This window comes from Ochotona princeps, chromosome 15 (genome assembly GCF_030435755.1).
Source record: "Ochotona princeps isolate mOchPri1 chromosome 15, mOchPri1.hap1, whole genome shotgun sequence".
Taxonomy (NCBI): Eukaryota; Metazoa; Chordata; class Mammalia; order Lagomorpha; family Ochotonidae; genus Ochotona; species Ochotona princeps.
In genome coordinates, this window is record NC_080846.1 from 25,283,354 (window position 1) to 25,307,672 (window position 24,319).

General features: G+C 42.2%; 1 protein-coding gene across 1 annotated transcript; it reads left to right on the top strand.

The window, feature by feature from the left end:
• Positions 1 to 467: 467 nt before the first annotated feature.
• On the top strand, positions 468 to 16,133 carry YEATS4 (YEATS domain containing 4). Its single transcript, XM_058673622.1, has 7 exons — positions 468 to 772; positions 2,398 to 2,517; positions 4,516 to 4,582; positions 4,678 to 4,772; positions 11,473 to 11,565; positions 11,653 to 11,740; positions 15,858 to 16,133. The coding sequence occupies exons 1-7, from the start codon at positions 722 to 724 to the stop codon at positions 16,025 to 16,027; spliced, it is 684 nt and encodes a 227-aa protein (XP_058529605.1). The 5' UTR covers positions 468 to 721; the 3' UTR covers positions 16,028 to 16,133.
• Positions 16,134 to 24,319: the final 8,186 nt, after the last annotated feature.

The following is a 24,319-nucleotide window of genomic DNA, read 5'->3' on the forward strand; positions in this document are numbered from 1 at the left end:
CCCAGCTTCCTGAGAACACGGTGCCTGAGAGACACTTAGATTTTGCACGTCTGAAACTTGAAGAGTTGTCTGGGCATTGGCAACTGAATCGGAAGTAGTTCTCTTTCAGGATTGTAAGGGTGGTACTTAACTGTTCCCTCGATCCTAATGTTGCTATGGAGCGACCCCATCGGAGGCCAACCTGATTCCCAGAATGTCCACAACCGAGATTTGTGCGGGATCGGCTCTCGGGTCCCGCTGTTCTGTTACCCGAGACAGGCCTTGACGCGGATCTGTGTTCCTCTTTGTGTCTGGCAGACTCGTTCCGTGTAGAAACTCAAACTCGAAAAACTTTCTGAAACCTGCCTTCCTTCCAGTTTTCTTTGTTCTCGTGAGCAACTGCCGCGGCGCGCCTCAGCCGTGGTCAGGGGAGCGACCAGGCGCGTGCGCGGCGTGCACGGCGCGCGCGCCACCCCGCCGCGCTTGCGCACTGCGCCGCCGTGCTTCCTTCCGCTCTCTCCCTCCAGCCGCCGCGCGGGGCTGAATGGCCTTCGGGAACGTCGCCCGCGTGAGGGAGTTGGCGGTTAGCGAGCGCCGAGCGACCCTGTGACTCGCCTTCCCTCAGCCGGACAGCCTCCTCCTGCGTCCACGCGAGGGGGAGCGGGCCCTCTGAGGGGAGCGGCGACTCCGCCGGCCCCAGTCTCTTTCCCGTGGGCAGCGGCGGCTTCTTCCGTGGGACAATATGTTCAAGAGAATGGCCGAATTTGGGCCTGACTCCGGCGGGAGAGTGAAGGTCAGTGTCGGCCCGCACCGTTCCTCCCGGCGCGGGGAGGACCCGCCTGGCTTCCTTTGGCGCCTTCCCTCCTGGGATTTGAACCGCCGTTTCCAGGGCTGGGAGTGCGGCGGCCCAGGCCATTGGTCCCCGGCCTCTGAGCGTCACCGCCCCCGCCCATCGCGACTGGGGGCGCCGGCCCGGGACCCCGGGTAAAAAGGGGGTGCCAAACACAGGGTGCGTGGTCGCCGAGCGCGCAGCTGGGCGACCTGGGTCATGCTGATCTCCCACTTTGCGCGTTCCTTTTCAAGGTAGGACTAGCCGGCCCCCCGACACCTCTTTCTGATTATTATTTATATCCGAAGGGAGAATTTTCTGTTAAAAAAAAAAAAAGAAAGCACGCACGCACTTGCTTAAGAAAGTTACTTAAATTTTATTTTAAAGGCAAGCACAGAGAGTTCCCATTCTAATTACGTTAGATTCCGAAAGCACGTCCAGTCCAGACGGCCTTGAGAAGTGAAGTGTACAGTTGTCAAATGCTTTTTCACCTGTAAAACATCAACGTTAGGGGACTTATTCCCTCCCTTGCTGACGATCGTGTCCTTCCAGGTGTCTTTTTCCCATTTTGATGCATTTCATGCAGGGACCCCTCGCGGAGCCCTTCCTCGTGGAATGCTGCCACACCCCAGCAGTGGTGTGCTCTCTGAAGTGCTGGTCACAGTCAGCCTTGGACCCCAGACCCTGTCTGCTTGCCGTAAAGATGTCAGGAGCGCTTGCTTTGATTAAGTTTCAGCCTTCCTTTTTGAACTGACTGAAATTTTGGTGTTAAATCTCATTGTTAATTTTCCAGCCACAATTACGTTTTTCCCTTTTGTTTGCTTTTCCTTGTGGCTTACTGATTTTGTTGGTTGTGTTTTCCACGTGGTGAATACTGCTCTTTGTCCTTCAGATCCATTCCTGCTGTTGAACAGCTGGCCTTATATTCATGTGGAATGCTCAGTGTTTTCAGGTTGACGTTTTAAACCCTCTGTCAGGCTCTCTCAACACTCACTGCCTTTATACTTGTTAAAGGTGAAGAGAGAGAAGCAGATCCTTGGCAGCACACTCATCTTCAAGTTGATCAAATTTTTTCTCAAAACTGCTTCTCTGATAATATTTTTTCTTCAAATTGTGTATTTGAACTTCTAGTTACTGTTTTTCTTTTACTGGTTAAAAAAGAAAAACCCACGTAATAGTAGAGTGAAAAACGTTTGCCCTTTATTCTACCTGAATCCTCTCACAGAGCCTTTGATGTGTGTGCCACACTCTAGTGACAACACTGCCTGCAGGTGGAGGGTGTGGCCAGGAGGGGGCTGCCAGCCACTGCCTCTGATGCCTGGGCGAATGCCCAGGGCCTTGTGTGTTTCTTCTAACAGAACTATCCAAATGCTTTTCATGGTAATTTACATGGAAACGCTTTCAAAGTAAGAAGTTAATCTGATGTTAATATGAAATGGGGGTAACTGCCTGAAATGAGTAAGAGAAATCCATTTAGATCAACTCTGGATTGTTCCCCTGCCGTTATTTAGTAAACTTTTGCAGTTCTTGTACTTTGTATGTAGGTAATGATGCAATACTTAATGATTTTTAAATTGTTTTTCTTTTAGGGAGTAACTATTGTTAAACCGATAGTTTATGGTAATGTGGCTCGATATTTTGGAAAGAAACGAGAAGAAGACGGGCACACACATCAGTGGACTGTGTATGTAAAGCCATACAGAAATGAGGTAGGCACTCGTTTTTCTTATAGTTTTTTTTTTTAAAGATTTTACTTATTTTTATTGCAAAGTGAGATATAAGGAGAAGAGGTGAGACAAAGAGGAAGATCTTCTGTCCGATGGTTCACTTCCCGAGTGACCACAATGTCTGGAGCTGAGCCAATCCAAAGCCAGGATCCCAGAGCATCATCCAGGTCTCCCACGTGGGTGCAGGGTCCCAAGGCTTTGGGCCGTCCTCAACTGCTTTCCCAGGCCACAAGCAGGGAGCTGGATGGGAAGTGGGAACACTAGGATTAGAACTGGCACCCATATGAGATCCCGGTGAGGACTTTAGCCACTAGGCTTTTGAGTTGGGCCGTCTTATAACTTTTTGAAGCTACAATTTGTTTTGCTTAAAGATTTTTTTTTTTTTTTTCATTAAAAAATGTTTGTTTTCCTCTCCTTGAAAGGCAAAGTAACAGGTTTGCCATCCACTGGTTTACTCCGCAAATGTCCACAATAGCCAGGGCTGGGCTAGGCCAACGCTGGGAGCCCAGGCACTTGAGTCGTCATATGCTTGCCAGGATGCTGGATTGAAAGTGGAGCAGCTGGGCTCATATTGGCTCTCCAGAATTGGTTGCTGGCTTCCCAGGTAGCCACTTAAGCTGCCTCAGGAAATGGTTTATTCTGGCTTACAGCTTAGAGGTTCACAGTTCAGCATTGGGGGTACTTCATTTACCTGGTGTCCGCTAGAGGCTCACCCGGGCGGAGTGGATGCAGAGGAGTGATGTGAGCTACAGAGCAGAACTCTGCTATTCATAAAGTAATTTTCTGAGAATAAAATTAGCCATTTATAGAAATTTTGACAAAAAAGTTTGAAAGACTAAGAACTACCATTTTCATGTAATTGTTAGTAGAAATAAGTCTCCCAGAGATGTCTTCTAATTAAAATTAAGAAGAATGAGCATGCTATAAATGCAACTACAGGTATATCTTTCATCTATTACATCTCACTTTAACATAGATTGAATTAAATGTTTCAGGAATAGCAATGCTACTTTAACTGAGAAGCTAAACATCACACCTGAAAGTGACAGGATTTAACCAGGCATTTCAGGGCTAGCAGCTAACACTTAAAATGATAATGTGATTATAAGACCATCAGAGAATGTGAAAAATCTGTTGTGTGAATTAAATCTAGGGATATCTACATCTCTTATCAGAGTTCCTGGGTTGAAATTCTCCGTCTGCTTCCCATCCAACTTCCTACCAAGGCTGTACCTTGGGAGGTAGCGGGTGATGGTGGAGTAGTTGAGTTCTTGCTGTCCACGTAAGAGAGTCACATGGAGTTACTAGTTCGTGGCTTTGGTCTGACTCAGCCAAGATCTGGCTGATGAAGACTTTTGCAGCGTGAGCCATTGGGTGGAGCTATCTGTCTGCCATTCAAGTAAACAAAAAATAAAACAGATAAATGAACTAGTCTCCAAAATCCACACAAAATTTGTACATGAGTGTTCATAGCAGCATTATTCATAATGGTCAATGGGGCGAAGCAAATATCATAACAAATGAATAGATAAAGGTAATAGAGAAATAGGGTAGAGCTGGCACAGTGGCATAGCAGACTGTTCTTCCACCTGTGGTGCTAGTACCCCATATGGGTGCTGGTTCATGTCCCAGCTGCTCCACTTCCCTTTCAGCTACCTGCTTGTGGCCTGGGAAAGCAGTTGAAGATAGCTTAAGGCTTTGGAACCTTGCATCCATATAGGAGACTCAGAGGAAGCTCCTGGCTTTGGATTGGTTCGGCTGCAACCACTGCAGCCAGTTCAAAAGACTGGAGGATCTTTTTTTCCTGTCCCCGACTTTCCTTCTCTGTGTAACTATGCCTTTCAAAAAAATAAACAAATGCATCTGTTGCTAAGCAGTTTTATAAATTAGGTTATATGCTCAAGATATTTCCATTTTAATTTAATGTATTTCGTTCATAATTTTCTTTTGTACATGATAGAACAAATTTCTTTGTTTTAGGATATGTCAGCATATGTGAAGAAAATCCAGTTTAAATTGCATGAAAGCTATGGCAATCCTTTAAGAGGTATAGTACAGTCTTTTTGATTCATAGTATATAAAGTTGAAAAGATCCAGAAAATCAGTGATTTACAGTTCTTTTATTTTTTTTCCTCTCTCCAGTTGTGACTAAGCCTCCGTATGAAATTACTGAAACAGGATGGGGTGAATTTGAAATAATCATCAAAATATTTTTTATTGACCCTAATGAAAGACCTGTGAGTAATAATTTTTGCAAATAAAGATTTCTGGTAAATGCAAAATGTAGTAATATGCAATGCATAGTTATAGGTCATGTTGAGATGTACTTTATATAATCTTATGGTATGCTTTGCCATGGGTTCAGTTTTCCATTTGTAAGTGAAGTGCCTTTCAAACACCCCTACCCCTCTTTTTTTTTTCAAGCCTGGAAAGAAAGGACATAATTGCATTGGAAAGAAACCGTGGAAATCAGATGATTACTGCCGAAAAACATTCAAATTTCATTAGTGTCATTTCACTGCTAGTATTGAACAAGTTGAGTCCATATGCTGCCTGAAATGGGAGTATCCAGTTTTTATGATTAAGCCTTTAGAAACAATCTCTTGCTTTTTCAAATTACCATCAGTCCTGGCAGTGTTGCATGTATGTGGATGTGTGTATGCATGTGCGTGTGTTGATTTATAACCTCTGTGTGTGTGTGCGTGCTTATGTGTAGCCCTTGGCTTTTTCAGCTGTAATTTGTTGTCAGATTGTTGCCTGACAGTGAAAAATTCTAAAATTTTGATCCCTGAACAGCTTGGTGAGGTTGAGGAAATTGTTGTTTCGGTGATGAGGATTGTAAGGCTCAGAGCAAGTGCGTGCACAAAAACACTCAGTTTAACTGTGGCTTTCAGACCAAACACGCCTTCAGGTTCCTTTTATTTTGACCAAAATTGAGGAGTTTGACTTTTATAAAACATGTAATTACAAATCAGTTTATGGCTGTCTCATTGCACATATGTGTGGCTTGGGGTTGACCAGTTTTGGGACTTGAAGTTCTGTTGATAGGAAGTTTTATGTTAGGGCCAGGCGCAATAGCGTAGTGGTTAAAGTCCTCACCTTGCACGAGCTGGAATCCCATATGGTTGCCGGTTCTAATCCCAGTGGCCCTGCTTCCCATCCAGCTCCCTGCTTTGTGGCCTGGGACAGCAGTTGAGGATGACCCAAGTTCTTGGGATCCTGAACCCGTGTGGGAGACCTGGAACTGCTCCTGGCTCCTGGCTCCTGGCTTCAGATTGACTCAGCTCCAGCCGTTGTGGTCACTTGGGGAGTGAACCATCAGATGGAAGATCTTCCTCTCTGTAGATCTGACTTTCCAATAAATATAAATAAATCTTTAAAAATAAGTTTTATGTTAGTAGAATCAGTTTTTTTTTTTTTAAGATTTATTTATTTTTATTGGAAAGTCAGATCTACAGAGAGGAGGAGAGACAGAGAGGAAGATCTTCTGTCCAATGGTTCACTCCCCTAGCAGCTGCAACGGCTGGAGCTGAGCCCATCCGAAACAGGAGCCAGGAGTTTCTTCCGGGTCTCCCACGCGGGTACAGGGTCCCAAGGCTTTGGGCCGTCCTTGACTGCTTTCCCAGGCCACAGGCAGGGAGCTGGATGGGAAGCGGGGCCACTGGGATTAGAACTGGTGCCCATATGAGGTCCTGGCATATTTGTTCGAGGACTTTAGTTGCTATGCTATTGCACAGGTCCCCCAGCTTATTTATTTATTATGTTTAAGGCTGTTTTTATAGTTTTAAAGGAGTTGACTATCCTCTGGGCCAGTGGTATAGAGAAGTTGCTCCTAAGTGAGAAATACCCCAGGTGGTTGTTTTTTTTTAGATACTAGGGCCAGGAGGTCTCACCCGCTGGAGAGGCTGATTCAGCAGGGCTTGGGAAGGGACCAGCACTTTAGGTGATTTTGATGTGGTGAAAATTAGGACCCACTGATGTCAGTGTTGCTCTTCTATGTAGGAATTAAATTCATCTAGGTAGTTTCTCAAGTGGGAGCCTGTTAGGCTTGCATGTTTTTGGTATGGGGGAGTGTCACTATAAGTTTTCTGAAAGTAAGGTACTCAGATTGGGTTTTCATTCTTGGAAATAGGGATTTCTAGTATAGGCAGTTTTATTGCTGTAAGAATTTTCATATGCTACTCAAAATTGGAAGCATCTGTTTTGAAATTATTTATTGCTTATATTTGCATGAATGCCTATGGAAATCTAAATAATAAATGTAGGCAGGCAGTTTTATGATATAGGTGTAGAAGAAATTTTTTCTAATTAGACAAATGTCCACATGGTTTAAAAGAAAATTTAAGGAAATTCGGCAGATCTCCTATATTAATTTCTTAGTACCACAAACGGAGGAGGGGGAGTTTAAAGCAGTAGACATTTGCAAGTTCTTGGAGGCCAGGAGTCTCCTTGTTCTTTTCAGAGCCTTAAGGAAAGATCCTGTTCCGGTTCCTGATCCTTGGCTTTTGTAAGCGTAACTCCAGTCTCTGCCTCTGTGGTCCTGGGATCAATCTTCCTCCCTGTCTTGTAGGTTACCAGTCATTGGATTGGGGCCCATCCTGGTAACGTCATCTTAGTTATATCTGCAAAGACTGTTCCCAAATAGGATGGCATCCTTAGCTACTAGGATTCAGGACTTCAACATATCTCTCTGGGCAACACAGTGTAAATATGTAAAAGCTTCTTTCCCCATCTCCTACCTCTTTCCCAGGAAAAACCACTTAAAAATGTATATGTAAAGGGCCCGGCGGCATGGCCTAGTGGCTAAAGTCCTCGCCTTGAAAGCCCCAGGATCCCATATGGGCGCCGGTTCTAATCCCGGCAGCTCCACTTCCCATCCAGCTCCCTGCTTGTGGCCTGGGAAAGCAGTTGAGGACGGCCCAATGCATTGGGACACTGCACCCGCGTGGGAGACCCGGAAGAGGTTCCAGGTTTCTGGCTTCGGTTCGGCGCGCATCGGCCCGTTGCGGCTCACTTGGGGAGTGAATCATCGGACGGAAGATCTTCCTCTCTGTCTCTCCTCCTCAGTGTATATCTGGCTGTAATAAAATGAATAAATCTTTAAAAAAAAAAAAAAATATATATATATATATATATATATATATATATATATATATGTAAAATTTAAAAGGTGAGAAAGTCACAGACAGCATGTGGGCCGTGTTCAGGATAGAGCGGGTCAAGAGGGGAAAGGTGAGAGAGAAGTGCTTCTGCTGTGCATCCTATGTCCACGTGGAGAGAGCCAGTGTACCCCTCCCCGTGGCCAGGCTTCTTGTGAGCATGCAGAGGGCTGTGTGCCGCCATCCTCAGGTCCTGTGTGGCGAAAAGCACATTCTGGGGAAGGAGTTGTTTAGTTGACAGGTAGGCGAGTAGTATTACATAGTATTACATAGTATTACATGTCACCTAACAACTCATGACCCTAGCTAGCTTCCCACCCTGCACTGCTTCGTTCTCTCCCTTCACCTCCCTCCCCACCACGGATTTCTCACCTTTAATCTTAAGGGTTGCTGCTGATTAGAAGTGTAGTCCTTGTCTGTCCCAGGATCTAATGTCTCATCTCATGAGCCAGAAAGTTTCCAGACAGTGACAGTGACTGTGTCCCTTGCATTGTAATTGTGACTGAGAAGTTATAGGCTTCTGAAACTGTCAGTTTTATCAATCAGCATGAGTAAAACTGGAAAGAAACAAATTATAGTAGAGTGCTCTTTAAGCAGGGAAAATTGTATTTTATTATTTCCCAATTAGTGCTCGCTTCAGCAGCACATATATTATTTCCCAATTAGTGGGTGGTGATAGATTGTCCCTATGCAGATTGTAAAACCATCTACTTGTAATGCCCCTTTCTAGATGGTACTGTTAGAGCAGAGGCGGCAGTAACTACTGCACAGGCTCCTCCTTGTTCTGTTAGTGCCTGTGGGTTGTCCATGACTGTTTAGACGGTGTCCACAGACTTGAATATTTGCTGTAAAAGTTGGCTTGAGTGTAGGCCAAATTACTTGAAGTAATAGATCAGTATTTTAGAATTAGATTCATGTGATCTACTGATATCTTTTGTTATTACGTTGAAAAAAAAACCTCACTAAGGAGTTCTACCAATAGCAGCTTCCAAAGAGGATCAGAAGAGGTAGGAAAAAACACATCTGCCTTAGTGTGCAACGGCCTTGATATGGTGAGAGCAAAGGCTTTATTTACTTTTTGCTTTAGAAGAGGTATCTGAGGCTTTCAGTTCATTCACAGGAGTAGGCAGACTTACCTTTCCACATGGGTATGTTCTTTCCCTTGGTCTGAAGTCAGCAGAGGTTTCCTGATATGCAACTTATGCACCAAAGCCAGGACTTGCACCCCTGGGCTCTGGTCCCTGAGACTGGAGATCCTGACGTATCTGAGACCATCAGGGCATGAAAGAATCGGCTGCTTGTTGAAACCAAGGCCTTCTGCCCACCCTCAGCATGGTGTGGGTACTCCAGAAAACCAGTTTTTTGTTTTTTTGTTTTTTTGTTTTTAATTGTAAGGGCAGATATACAGAGAGAAAGAGAGAGAAAGATCTTCAGTCTGCTGGTTCACCTCCCAAATGGCTGCAGTGGCCAGAGCTTGGCTGCAACAGCTGGAGCTTAGCTGATCTGAAGCCAGGGTCCAGAAGCTTCTTCTGGATCCTCTGTGCATGTGCAAGTTCCCAAGGACTTGGACTATCCTTTGCTGATTTCCCAGACCATAAACAGGAAGCTGATTGGGAAGTGGAATAGCTGGAACACAAACCAGGACTCATATAGGATACCAGTGTTTGCAGGTGGAGAAGTAGTCCGTTAAACCATTGCACCAGCCCTCTGAGAACCACTTTTTAACAGTTACTTATACTTCTCCTAGAAATTGCTCTCATATATCTCATGTTTAAACTCTTAGTTCTGAGTTTTCAAACTTTAGATACTATCTGTCAATTCGTGATAATGACAGATGATCCTTTTTCTTTTTTTCCATTTTGCTGAAATAATTTCTTCAGAAAGGATTACTGAGAAATAAACTTTTTCCTTCATACTTGATTTATTGGGGTGAAAGGTTCTAGATATCTGCGGGAAGGGAGAAAGGAGGATGAGAAGGCATGACCACCTGCTGGTGTCCCAGTTTTGGGGGCCTGCAGCGCTGTGGCTCCGTCACACATGGGCAGGCCGCACCACTCAGGAAGCTCTCCTGCTCAGGTTGTAGTTTTCTCTGTTACGGTGTATTACCATTTCACGTTGTCTCTTCTGCTTTTGGCTCTAGCAATTTGGCAAGTCATCTGGGGCTTTGTTTTTAAAGATTTGTTCGGTTTTACCAGAAAGTGAGATTTGCAGAGAGGAGAGACAGAAAGCTCTTCCATCTCCTGGTCAACCCCCAAATGACTGCAGGGACTGAAGTTCAGCCAATCTGAGGCCAGGATCCAGGACCCTTCTTGGTCCCACATGTGGGTGCAGGTCCCAAGGTTTTGGGCCATCCTCTACTGCTTTCCCAGACCAAAAGTAAGGAGCTGGGTGGGAAGTGGAACAGCCAGGACATGAACTGATGCCCATATGGGATCCTATTGCTTGCAAGAGAAGCCAATTGAGTCATCTCAGCCCTGTCTCCACATGTTTAATATACCATCTTGAACCTGAAAATTGTCTTTTAAATAGAGTACTTCTGGTTGAGCCATGTTCAAGGAAGTCTGAGATTTCTACCAATTGGTTTGGATTGTTCTTAAAGGGCGTGGATAGTACTTGTTCAAATTCAGTTCAAGGATTTTTATAAATTTCTGGCTTCCTTCAGGGTACACTTGTTCCCTGTTTTGTGTTTTAGAGAATTGCATTCTCTTATTAATGTTTTAGGTAGGTTTTGGATAATTCTTTGAGGTCTCTAAATTGTTTTCTGTAACTTAAGCATGAATGCTTGCTGTTTTGCCAGCTAGATTTTATTTCCCTGAAATTAGTACTTTAATTTTTTTAAGATTTATTTATTTTTATTGGAAAGTCAGGTATACAGAGAGGAGGAGAGACAGAGAGGAAGATCTTCCATCTGGTGATTCACTCCCCAAACAGCTGCAATGGCCATAGCTGAGTCAATTGGAAGCCGGGAACTGGGAGCTTCTTCCAGGTCTCCCACGCGGGTGCAGGGTCCCAAGGCCTTGGGCATTCCTTTACTTCTTTCCCAGGCCGCAAAGGGAGCTGGATGGGAAGCTGAGCTGCTGGAATTAAAACTGACGCCAATATGGGATCCCGGGGGTGTAAGGTGAGGACTTAAGCCGCTAGGCTACCATGCTGGGCCTGGAAGTATTACATTTTATACTGCACAACTTTTGCTTTAATGTCTTACTACATCTGTATTTAAGTATTTTGAGGTATGTTGCTCTTGCCAAAATGAATTACCACTGACCAACTTTTTAAATTTATTATGTCATTTATGTGATGTTCTTATAGATCTCCAAGGATACTACCTTTTCCTCAAAGAACATTTTAGTATTGGACATTTCTTTTGAAAAATATCAAATCTGTTTTTTCTCACAATAAATTGGTATATGCTAGTCTTCCTCAAGTATTACAGTCCAGTATCACTGTGTAAATAAAATAATTTATGTCTTAGTGACTTCCAAGTTTAATTTCCAGTACTGAATCTTGTGTTTTTTTCCATATATTTACTCTCTAGAGATTCTTGAATATGCTTTTTTTTTTTTTTTTTTAAAATACTGAAGTAAGTAGAATGGATGAATGGTGGTACCCAATGGGAAAGCAAGATGCGGAGAGTTTAGGTGATTGGCTTCAATGGATTATAATAAAAATAAGATCCTGAAACCGATAGATTCCAATCTCTAATTCTGTTAAAGCAGTGACATTGTCTCACAGTTATGGTGAAAATCACTACAAAGATGGGACTCTTTTCTATTCACAGGTAACCCTGTATCATTTATTAAAACTGTTTCAATCAGACACCAATGCAATGCTGGGAAAAAAGACGGTTGTTTCAGAATTTTATGATGAAATGGTAAGAAGATTTAATAATGATAAGAATTTTTAAAGCATTTCAAATTGGAAATCTTTGATATTGTTGGGCTTTTTTTTCCTTCCTTAGATATTTCAAGATCCAACAGCAATGATGCAGCAATTATTAACAACATCTCGTCAGCTAACACTAGGAGCCTATAAGCATGAAACAGAGTGTAAGTGCCCCTTTTTCGTAATTTTATTCCTGAGATGCAATATGTTCTGTAATGGTGGAAGGATTGGATTGAGTGTGATAATCCAATAGTTTTTTAGTAGAGCATGTGCTAGGATAGAGCAGTGTCCAGCTTAGACAAAGAGCCCTGCCGTATGGGCCTTATATTGTATCCTAGTAAAAGAAAGACAAGTAGTAACTAAATAGACAGTGAAGCATAATGTAGTGATTGGGTGTGGGATAAAGTAAAGTAGGACCAGAAGTACCTTTGGTAGGGAATGGTTGAAGGTCTAAAGATGAGGCCAGGAAATGTGCTTGAAGAAGGGGTAAGGTACTGACCTGAGGTGTAAGCCCTTGGAGAAAGAACAGTTGGCATGTCTACAGACCAGGAAAGAAGCTTCTATAACGAAGTAGAATGAACAAGGGAGTGAGGAATGGGCAATGAGGCCGGAGAAGTTAACAGGGTGCAAGGTCAGGTTAGGGCTATATATAACATTTAGTTTAGATTTTTTTTTTTTTAAGACTTATTTTTATTGGAAAATCAGATATACAGAGAGGAAGAGAGAGAGGAAAATCTTCTGTCCGGTGATTCACTCCCTAAGTGGACACAATGGCCGGAGTTTAGCTGATCCAAAGCCAGGAACCCTGAGGCTCTTCTGGGTCTCCCCCACAGGTGCAGGATTCCAAGGCTTTGGGCCGTCCTCGACCGCTTTCCCAGGGCACAGGCAGGGAGCTGGATGGGAAGTGGAGCTTCCGGGAGTAGAACCGGCGACCATATGGGATTCTGGCTCGTGCAAGGCGAAGAATTTAACCGCTACGCTATTGCATTGGACCTTTAATTTTATTTTTACGTTTTTGAAGTGTCCCTTTTTTATGGATAGCTGCTATGTCATTTCATCTACCTAATTCTGTTCTCATTGGTTGGAATTCCATTCCTGTTTTTCTGGGGTTAAGAACCTCCTCTGATACATACACACTTTCCTGCTAGTGAAGCATCCAATCTCCTGTAGCTCGCTGGGGTTCTCTCATGACACCAGCTGCTTTGTTTTCCTGCCTGTCTACTACCTCTGCATTTGAGCATTGAATAAAATGCATATAGCCTTGGATGTTTCTTTGATTTGGAGAAAGCATATTACTAAGTACGTTTTTTCCTCAAAAAAAAAAAAACATGTTATAAGCAAAGCCCAAAGTCATGGAAACACATTTTTAAAATGTGTGAAAAATAGGAAGAAATGGTGTAGCCAGTACTTAAACCTGACTCTGATATGGAGTGCTGGCATCTCAGGCTCTGCAGGTAAGCCCACAGCACCACACAGCTGGCCCCTGAAAAAATGTTTTTAATCTTTCCAATTTATTAAATTCACAGGTTGATTCTGTAGAGAAACAAGCATACAATGCTAGTGGGATTACAACTTGATAGATCCCCCGAGAATTACTCAGGGCTAGCATCGTGCAAATAGTTAAGCTGTGGCACCTGCAGTGCTGGCATCCTGTCTGGCTGCTGGATCAATCACCAGCTATTGCACTTGCAATCCAGTTCCTAGTAACATGTCTGGGAAAGCAGCAAAGGAAGCCGCGATTGCCTGAGTCCCTGCACTCACAGGGGAGACTCGGAAGAAGCTTCTGCCTCCTGGCTTTGGTGTGGCCCCAACTCAGCCACTGCAGCTGTTGCAGCCATCTGGAAAGTGAACCAGCAGATAAAATCTCTCTCTCCCTCTGCCTTTCTGTCTCTACTTCTCTGTAACTACCTTCCAAATAAAAAATAGATTATTTTTTTTTCCATTGGAAATCAGATATACAGAGAAGAGGAGAGACAGGACGATCTTCAGTCCGATGATTCGCTCCCAAGCAGCCACAATGGCTGGAGCTGAGCTGATCCGAAACCAGGAGCCTCTTCCTGGGCTCCCATGCAGGCACAGGCTCCCAAGACTCTGGGCCGTCCTCCATTGCTTTCCCAGGTCACAAGATGGGAAGCAAGGCTGCTGGGACACGAACTGGCGCTCACATGGGATCCCAGTGCATGAGAGGTGAAGACCCCAGCCAATAGGCCACTGCACCATAGCCAAATAAAAAATACATCTTAAAAAATTTTGACATTTTCTAAAATTAAATTGCATAAAATCCTTTAACCTAGCAGTTCTTTACAGAAATTTATTCCAAAAGGATATTGATTATTCTACAAGTATAATGAACTATGTAACAAATGTATTATTGCACTGTTTATAGAAAAAAATGGAAATGGGGTTGGTGTTGTGATGTAGGTTAAGCTACTGCCTGTGACATTGATATCCACCAGTAGTCCTTGCTAGTCCACTTCCATTCCAGTTTCCTGCAAATGTGCTTGGGAAAACATCAGTAGAGGCCCAAGTGCTTGAGCCCCCACATCCATGTGGGAGCCCTGGAAGAAGCTCATGGTTACCATCTGCTCTGATTCCACTGTTTCTATCATTAGGGGAGTGAACCAGGAGGTGGAAGGTGTTTCTCTTCTTTTTTTCTTTGTAGCAGTGCCTTGCAAATAAATAAATTTTAAAAATTATATGATAAATATCTTCTAATTGCATTTTTCATGAATTTTTTGAAGTACCTTCAAATTAAGTAAAATGAATATGTATGGATTTCCAGTTTTTTTGGCTTCAAAATAGACTTTTCATTTTTTCCCATGAACTTTTGGAAGTACTCTTATACTTTAGAAATCAGCAGCAGCAGTTACCTAAAATGTCCACAAGATGGAAACGTTGGCTTCACATAGGCGTTTCTCTTAATGCCACGTTCAGGGGATATGTTTCAATAGATACCTTGCAATAATGCCATTTTCTTTAGTAAATTATTATGTAGTCAGCTAGGATGTTTCAAATACTATCTTATATCCTATCATAATAGCTCAGAAGTATTTCTTATATAACAGGTAGCATTGTGGATACTTTATACACATGAATTCTTTTAAAATCTGAAAAAATATTATGAAGTGTTTGCCATTATAGTTTCCATTTAAAATGAGAAAATGAGCATAGAGAAATGAAATAACTTGAGTGTCACAGCTTATAAATTGTAATGCTGAAATTCAAATTTAGTTAATGCTACCTCTTTCAAAACAAAAAAGGCTTGTTTTGATAGTATAATTATGATTATATAAGTTTTACCTGCGTATGAACTGAAGAGTACTCTTATAAATTTAGTTTGCCTTATCAGCTGAATTGCCTTGAGTTTGGTTTTGTTTATTTTTTTTTTTTTATCAAAATATAAGTTGTGACTCTGGGCAGAATTTGAGTCTTAGTTGTAGAAAGTAACTTAGTCCATGGGGAAGTCACTCCTTTACTACTTGATCCCCCATATCATATGTTGTTCAAACTTTACCAGGGGACACTGACAGAAGAAAATACAATTTTTTTTTAAGGTTTGGTTATTTTTATTGGAAAGGCAGACTAACAAACAGAGAGGTGGAGAGACAGAGAGAGGTGAATGTAGTGGTTAGAGCTGAACTAATTTGAGTCAGGAGCTTTTTCTGGTCTCCCACGTGGAAGAAGAGTACCCAGGGACTCAGGCCGTTCTCCACTGCCTTGTCAGGCCTTAAGTAGAGAGCTGGTTGGGAAGTAGAGCAGCCAGTCAAGCCAGTGTCCATGTGGGATGCCAGCACTTGTAGATGAGCCATCACACTGGCCCAGAAAACATTTAAAAACAAAAACAAAAAAATGATGATCAGGTTCTGGCATATAGTGAGCTGTCCGTGATTTTTTTTTTAAGATTTATTTCTTTTTATTGAAAAGTTAGATTTTACAGAGAGGAAGATCTTCCATTGGCTGGTTCACTCCCCAAATGGCTGCAATGGCTGGAGCTGACCCGATCTGAAACCGGGAGCTTGGATCTTCTTTCAGGTTTTCCATGCAGGTGCAGGGTCCCAAGGCTTTGGGTCATCCTCCACTGCTTTCCCAGGCCATAAGCAGGGAGCTGAATGGGAAGTGGAGCAGCCAAGATACAAACCAGCACCCATACGGGATCCTGGCGGATGCAGGGCGAGGACTTTAGCCACTAGGCAACCGTTCTGGGCCCACCATCGTTAATTTTATGACTGTTTTTAGATGTGAGTAAGATCAAATAATTCAATAAAAGTATGTTTTCCTTAGTTGCAGAACTTGAAGTGAAAACTAGAGAAAAATTAGAAGCTGCCAAGAAAAAAACAAGCTTTGAAATTGCAGAGCTTAAGGAAAGATTAAAAGCAAGTCGTGAAACTATAAATTGTTTAAAAAATGAAATCCGAAAACTTGAGGAAGATGATCAGACAAAAGACATTTAACTAGTTTTGAAGAGAACTTGGTGAAGAAAAATGGGCTTGGATGGAGAGAAGGACTTGATGCACATGCTGTGACGTTTCCCAGAGGACATGCAGATGTGGCGGATGAGATTCTCACAATGGAGCACTCAAGCAGTCTTCCACAGGAAGTGTGTATGGTAAGAATCAGTGCTGTACAGGCATTTTACCAACCGATTTTAGGGAAATTCTATGATGTTAAGCACAGTTTTAAAAATATTTTTATTGTAATTATGTGTAGGTTATTGTCCTTTTCACAGACATCAGAATTTCATTATAAAGTATGATGTGTACAGATTTTGTATATACTTCTGTAGCAGTTAGAATTCATGATAATTATTTAATTTCTTCATGTTTGTACCTGCCCCAGTCTTCCCTGTATTGTATATGATGTGCCCATTATGTATTCAATAAATGTACTTTACAGATCCTATTTGTGCCTCTTAATGTGTTTCTTCTTCTTGGAAGACTTTCTGTCATCCCCTCAATGCAATTAACATATCTCCATAGTGTTGCGACCTCACATCTAAGATTGTGCCATTGTGTTCAGTATGCAGAGATTGGACAGAGGTCTGTGTGGCCTGACATTCCTTGTCAGGACCCCTGGAATGGGACTTCACAGTTCCAGGCATCGTTGAACTTCTCTCTGCCTCGTGCCTGCCAGGCCTGTACTATCACACAGGACATAGGAATAGATGAAGACACAGGGAAAAGTGCTGTTGTACTAGAGAAGCCTTGACATGTGGAACCATCCTCCTCGCTGGATTGCACCCCCAAGGATAAGTTGATCCAGAAAACCAAGGTGTGGGGTTCTCGCATAGCTGGTTATGCCACCTCCTGCAATGCTGGCATCCCATATGGATGCCAGTTTAATTCCTGGCTAATCTGCTTCTGATCCAGCTCCGTACTACTAGCCTAAGAAAATCACCAGAAGATGACTGAAATGCTTGGTCTCCTGCTACCCCCGTGGGAGGCCTGGATGAAGCTCCTGTCTCCTACCTTCAGCCTGGTTCAAAGCTTGGCTGCTGCAACCACGTAGGGAGTGAGCCAGTAGGTGGAAGGCCTGTCTCTCTGCAGCAGTCTTTGAAATGAATAACGTAAAAACAACAACAGCACAGCCCGCGTTTGAAGTTCTGACTTCATACATATCAAGGATACAAGGGTTAAGCATCTGTCATGGCCCAGTCTTGCCCTCTGCAGCTTGTTTTCTCTGTGTTGACTTTAATCTTCCTGTGAGGTTTCAGAGAACTCCTATAACTCAGTAATAAAAAGCACAGTTTAAAAGTGGGCAGAAGGTTTGAACAGCCATATTTCCAACGAAGATCTATAAGTGGACAATAATATGAGAAGATGTGCAATGTCAGTAAGAAGAAAATGCAAGTGAGAACCATAATGAGACTAAGACTTTTTTGACAAAATAAGTTGGTGAGATTATGAAGATAGGAATACAACTGCTTTTGAAAACATCCTTGCAATTTCTCAAAACCCTAAGTATAGATACCCAGTGACCCATAATTTTTACTCCTGGATTGGTACCCAAGAAAAATGGAAACATGTTCACAGAATTTTACACGAATGTGCATAGCATTATGCATAACTTCCTCCAAATGAAAAATATTAACTGGTGGGTGAATAAATGTAATACATCTATATGATGGAAAATTACTCAACAATAAGAAGGAACAAATACTTGGCCTAGTGATTAAGCTGCTTATGTCCCACATTGTAGTTCCTGGATTCTATACCCTGTCCTAGCTCCTAACTCTAGCTAGTTGCTAATACCCTACAAGACAGCAGTGATGGTTCAAGTAATTAGATATCTACCACTCATGTGGGAGAGCTGAATGAAGTTGCTGGCTCTTGGCTTCAGCCACCAGCTCATCCTAGGACTGTGGGCATGGGGAAATGGACCAGTTAATGAGAGTACTCTGTTTATGCTCATATTTTCTTAAAAAGGAAGTACTGATACTGTTACAACATGAATGAATATATGAAGTGAAAGAAGCCAGTCATAAAAAACTGCAATATTGTATGATTCCAGAAAAAAATCTAGAATCAGTAGATTGCCAATGTATGAGGAGAAGGGAAATAGAGTGTTTCCCCTGTGGTGATGAAATATTCTGGAATTAGTGATTATAGCTATACAACCTATGTATATACTAAAGACACTTTTGACTTTTACAGTTCAAAAAGGTATTACATAAATGTTTCTTCCTTTTTTTTTTTTTTTTTTTTTTGAACGTTTCAGTGAGGAGTCTGGGATTGTCTAAAGCTCCGTAGTGGCAATGGCTTATTCCTCTGTCTAAACCGCCTGAATCATGGGGAAGATGATAGGAACGAAAGTGCCAAAATATACTAAAGGCAGTGACCAACCAGGTAGGTGAGGACCCTTGTGACCTCAACAACTGATTTGCTCTGATAGACTCCCTTCAGCAATGCACTGGTAAGGATGTTGTGCACCTCAAAGTGTCAGCTGTCCATGAACGAAAATTAGGAAATGTGGGCCCAGCGGCGTGGCCTAGCAGCTAAAGTCCTCGCCTTAAACGCCCCGGGATCCCATATGGGCGCCGGTTCTAATCCCGGCAGCTCCACTTCCCATCCAGCTCCCTGCTTGTGGCCTGGGAAAGCAGTCGAGGACAACCCAGTGCTTTGGGTTCTTGTACCCGTGTGGGAGACCTGGAAGAGGTTCCTGGTTCCTGGCTTCAGATTGGCGCGCACCGGCCGTTGCAGCTCACTTGGGGAGTGAATCATCGGACGGAAGATCTTCCTCTTTGTCTCTCCTCCTCTGTGTATATCTGACTTTGTAATGAAAATAAATAAATCTTAAAAAAAAAAAAAAGAAAATTAGGAAATGTGAAGTGGCCGAAATCATTTTCATAGAAAGGACAAGAAAACTGCAGAAGCTCCTCACCTGGAAAGTCCCAGTGAGTTTGGAAACCGCCCACCTGCACAGCAATCTGGAATAACTCAGAATCTCTTCAACAAGGTGAAGGATGATTGGAAGGAGCCCAGGGAAATGAATTATGCACTTGTTTAAGGGAAAAGAATGTCCCCTCATTTCATCACAAAATCCCAATTTCTCTTGTCACATAAAAATGGCAAAGCAGAAATGAAGTCTTTATTAGAATTTTGTTTTGATAAAATTGTTTTGTTTCTAAGATTTACTGATTGATTTGAAAGAGTAACAGAACTTTTTCCCTCCGTTAGAGGACTCCCCAAATGGCTGCAACAGCCAGAGCTAGTCCAGGCCGCAGCTGGTCCAGATCAGATCCAGGAGCTTCATCTGGATCTTCTCCAGTTGATGGCAGGCTACAAGAGCATGGGCCATCTGCTCTTCCAGGTGCTGCAATAGCAGGGCCTAAGGTTAGAAGTGGGGCAGCCAGAACCTGAACCAGCACTTCCGTATGGGATGCCAGCATTGTAGGCAGCTTCCCTCATAAGTCACAACAGCCCTTGTTGAATTTTTTTTTTAAGGTTTATGGTCCTGTTCCAGGTTTTCTTTTTAGTAGACAAACTTTCAAGTTACACTAGGGAAGAACAAACAAACAAAAGAAACCCATTGAATTGGCAGATTTTGCTTAGAAAGATGAAAATGTCTACAACATTCCAAAAGATCTTAACTCCTATGTGCTTGTTCTGCAAGTGGAGGAAGGTATTTGTTTACCAAGAAATGATTCCTTCATCTTCACAAGAACTAGAACAATTAAAGAAAAACCCAACTAATTAGTTCACTTATATAAAGAAGATCAAAGTTGTTTTTTTTTTTTTCTGAACAATGTAGGTGGTTAATGCACACTGCACAGATAGCAGGTGAAGGCACTGTAGCCTGCTGTTGAGTCAGCCACCGTGGCTCAGATGACTAATCTACAGCTATGGGCTTCTCTGCCTCAATAATACTTAATTCTCATGTTCAAAGCATTAGAACATTTTTAATTGTTGCTCATGTCTAAATACTTCTCAAACCTGCTTTAACTAATTGGAGTAATTTAAAATGATATCAGAAATGAACATCAAGTGGCACAAAGGCAAACACTGTAGATAGCAATCTCAGGTCATTGGTACAATGTAAGAAAATTCTGTTACGGCTTGCTGGGTGGAATTCTAAAGAAAGGTATTTGAAATCTCTTGCAAAAGAAAGTTCAGGTCCCTGTTCTTAGGGTATTACCTCTCGTGTCTCCAGTTTGTTTACTAATAATAGATTTCAAACTCTTGAGACTGAAATAAAAGAAAATGAGGCTCCACAAGGTAGTCTAGAAAAATATGAATATTATTTACTTGGAATTAGAATCTCAAATCTGAGTATATCAATCTCCTAAAACTTGCTTTGAAATTATCTAGGGAATAGAGGATGATGGACAAAACAGTGGAGACAGATAAACCAAGATTTCTCATGTGTTGATGAACATTGGAGTAAGGAAATTGATAGATGAGTACTTACTATATTATTTTCTCATATATGCACAAGATTTTTTGTAGTAGTTTTTCAGTGTCAGATAAAAACGTGATTCCTGTTTTCATTGAAGTCAATAATTGATAAGCTTTTCATCTTGATAAATGCCTTCAGAAGATGACAATAGCTTTCAGTTGCAAAGTTAGCATGTCTATATATTTTAATATTTCAGCAAATCCCTCCATGCTGATTACTGAATATAAGAAAACTCTGGAAAGATGGATCAGAGGAGAGAAGAAAGGGAAATATGAAAGCAGAAAGAAAATTTTGCAAGGGGTCTTTTACAAGTCCAGAGTCCGGGGGTGTGCAGTTGGCCGAGTAGTTAAGGTGCTCCACAGTCCCTATCAAAAGTGCCTGGGTTTGTTGCTCACCTCCTGCTCTCAACTCCCATATCTCTGCAAAGGCAGACCCTGGAGGCAGTGGGGATGCTCAGTAACTGGGGACCCTGGTTGAGTTCCTGGCTCCTGGCCTCCGCCATCGTGACCTTTTGAGGACCTTAAAGAGTAAACCAGATGATGGGAGGTTTCTTACCTCCCTTTTCCCCTCAGTAAATTAAAAGGAGGGGGGAAAGGTAACCAACCCTAAGATTCACTTCCAGGGATTTGATTACTGGATCCAGGAAGTGGCCCAGAAATATGCATTTGTTCAGGGCGTCTGGATGAGTTCAGAAAAAATGTCATGTTGACACAATTTGCTAAATTGGACTACATAGAAATGGGACACTTCTGGGTGAGAGAAAAGCAGTAAAAATAGTGTAATGCGAAACTGAAAGATACAACAGTGCCTGACTTTTTGACATAAAATATAAATCTTAAAGAAGAACCGATAAACTAATAGCCAAATTCTTAAATAGTTCATCAAAGAAGCCATTTAACAAATATGCTTGACCTTCTAAGTCTTAAGGATATATAAAGTTAAATAGGAAATTTTTCTTCTCCATGTTGGTTACGATAAATGGTGCTGTTAAATATTGGTGACTGAAGACAATTCTAAGATCAGGAACACAAGCAGATGGAAATGAATCATTTTTATGAGTCATCTGAAATTCAGATAGACCTAGATATCCGAAAGTGTTGGCTTTTGTTTTTTTTGTTTTGTTTTTGTTTTTTTTTGCTGTTGTTGTTCTGTATCCAGGAAAGACATTAAAAAGCAAAGCAAAACAAACAAAAAATAACCCAGTACTAGCAAGAGATCAGGAAAATCAGTTCAATATTCTTGAAACACAATTTGGTAGTATCTACTAAAATACTGAATGGTTCAGCAGTTTCACTTTCTAAATCTCCATTTTTTTTTAAAGATTTATTATTATTATTATTTTTATTACAAAGTCAGATATACAGAGAGGAGAAGAGACAGAGAGGAAGATCTTTTGTCCGATGATTCACTCCCCAAGTGAGCCGCAATGGGCCGGTGCTGCGCTGATCCGAAGCCAGGAGCCTGGAACCTCTTCCAGGTCTCCCACGCGGGTGCAGGGTCCCAGGGCATTGGGTCGTCTTTGACTGCTTTCCCAGGCCACAAGCAGGGAGCTGGATGGGAAGTGGAGCTGCTGGGATTAGAACCGTTGCCCATATGGGATCCCTGGGCGTTCAAGGTGAAGACTTTAGCCTCTAGGCCACGCCACCAGGCCCTAAATCTCCATTTTTAAGCAGTAAAAGCAGTTAGACTTTTAAAAATGTATTTAGAAAAATCTATGCTATATATATGTGTCATATATATATATATATATATATATCTTCACAAAAACATTGAAAGCTAGGCAAATGTCTATCAATTATGTTATGGCATGCAGTAGTACAATGGAAACCTCTGCATCTGTCAAAATGAATAGAACAAATCTGTAAAAAAAAATTTGTGTTATATATGTTGTGGGCTGAGGAGCTGATTTACATTCCTTAAGCTGAGCACTCAGGAATCGGGCCTAGGGCAGTAGCACCTAGCCTTTGCAGACTCATTGGCGTCCTATTGTCCTGTTGACGGGCTTGGGGGGAAGAGGAGATAATATGGTAATAAAGAGGCTTGTGGAGAGACGGCTGGGGGGAGACGGCTCCCAGCACTTGTAACGATCGTTGCTTTTCGCTCGGACATTCGCTGTGCCTACTATGCCGGCTCAGCTAGCCGCAACAAATGGCGCCCAACGTGCGGCACAGCACAAAGGACATCCGAGGGACCCCTGGAACTACGAAGGTAAGGAATTAAGGAATTAGGAATTAAGGAATGTAAATCAACTCCTCAGCCCACAACAATGCTGGTCTGTTGTGGGGGAGATAGTTTGAAAGGTAATTGTTATGATCCCATTTTTGTAAACAAAACAGTATGTTACGGTACACAGAGAAAAATAGCTTGGAGGAATTTTTGTCATAAGAGAAAAGGCTACACTGTGAAAGTTTGGCTTTGTTGTGGTAAGAATGCATTCCACTTGAGTGAAATGATAGAAAATAGGAAGGAGAATCAACTGTCTCGGTTACCAAAGCCTCGGCTTTGGTGTACCAGATCATGGCGAGGGGTCATGTGATAGTTTGAAGACATGTAAGCATGACTTGCCAGTGATGTGAGGGACTGAGGGACAACTTTACTGGAGGATTTACTTTATGGATAGGGTGCCTGCTGCGTAGGGCAACATCAGCAAGCTGGGATGAATAACATCATGACCCTGACATAAAAATAGGTGGCAGAAGTTGAGTTTCATCCATCTTCTGACTCATCCTGGACTCTTGGGTCTAGCCTTAGAGTATTGTTAGTTGTTTCTAATTAGCAAGCTTTAGTTAATTGACCACCTAGACTCCAGGAGCCTTATATGTATTTGATGTCTCGTGCCAGTCTCCAACTCGGAGGCCCTACCCCACTCACACACAGTGCTTATTCTTTCTTACTTTCACTAGTTTAATGTTCTGTCTCCTCAGGCTTCTTTGCTCTTTAGAAAGTCCTCAGTGAATTCCTCATCACTGGTGTTTCAATTCTAATCAACTGAGTCATTACTCCCCTTATGCACTAAGTGAATAGAGCCATCAAACTGGAAGGGAGCTTGGGGAACATCTACTTCAGTTCCTCATTTGAGAAGGGAATACGATCTTGAAGATCTTTCACAGTCACACAATCCATTGAATTCAGCGCTCCCTAACTGGGCAGTCATGGGCATTTGGGTATCAAGGTACAGCTTCCCTAAGGCTTGGAGAAGACTGTTGTGAACTGGAGATCAACTTGAAAACCAAAAAAGCATCAACTTTGAAAAAAAGACCGTGTAAGTGGAGGTTTACTGTGACAGTCAACTTCTTACCAAAAAAATTTTGTTTCTTCTTCCTGTAGCTAATCTGGCCAAGCCATGTTCTCAAAATTAATGAGAATTGTCATCTCCACTTGGGCTAATTACATGCATGAATTAAAACCACAAATCTGTTTTATCGTATTCTGCACATCAGCAGATGACCTCAGTTCTTACATCATTGAGATCACTGATGCCATTCAAAATGGTTCTGTAACCTTCCACCCAAACAAAGTTGCTCTTTGTTCTCACCAAATCCTGCTTTCTTCATCTGCCTGAGTGTTTTCCCCCTTCTGTAACTTCAGTTCCAATTTGTACTACATACTGCTGAAAATGTATCAACTTCCCTGAGGCTTACTTGCTGTGTGCTACTCAGTTCATGCGACCCTGTTTAAGCCTAAATGAAATAGTATATGTAAGAGCACTGTGAATGATAGTAATAAAAATATAATAAAGCTTGATGTTTGCAAAAAAAGGTCCACAAAATTAAACCCAGCTATTTAAAAAGGACCAAGTGATCGAGTTTTTCAAGTAGGATTAATTTTGGAATGCAAGGTTGGTTCCACAG

Coding starts and splice junctions, on each gene's coding strand:
- YEATS4 (XM_058673622.1), top strand. CDS start 722: ATGTTCAAGAGAATGGCCGAATTTGGGCCTGACTCCGGCGGGAGAGTG. Junction 773..2,397: donor ACTCCGGCGGGAGAGTGAAG/GTCAGTGTCGGC, acceptor TTTTTCTTTTAG/GGAGTAACTATTGTTAAACC. Junction 4,583..4,677: donor CTATGGCAATCCTTTAAGAG/GTATAGTACAGT, acceptor TCCTCTCTCCAG/TTGTGACTAAGCCTCCGTAT.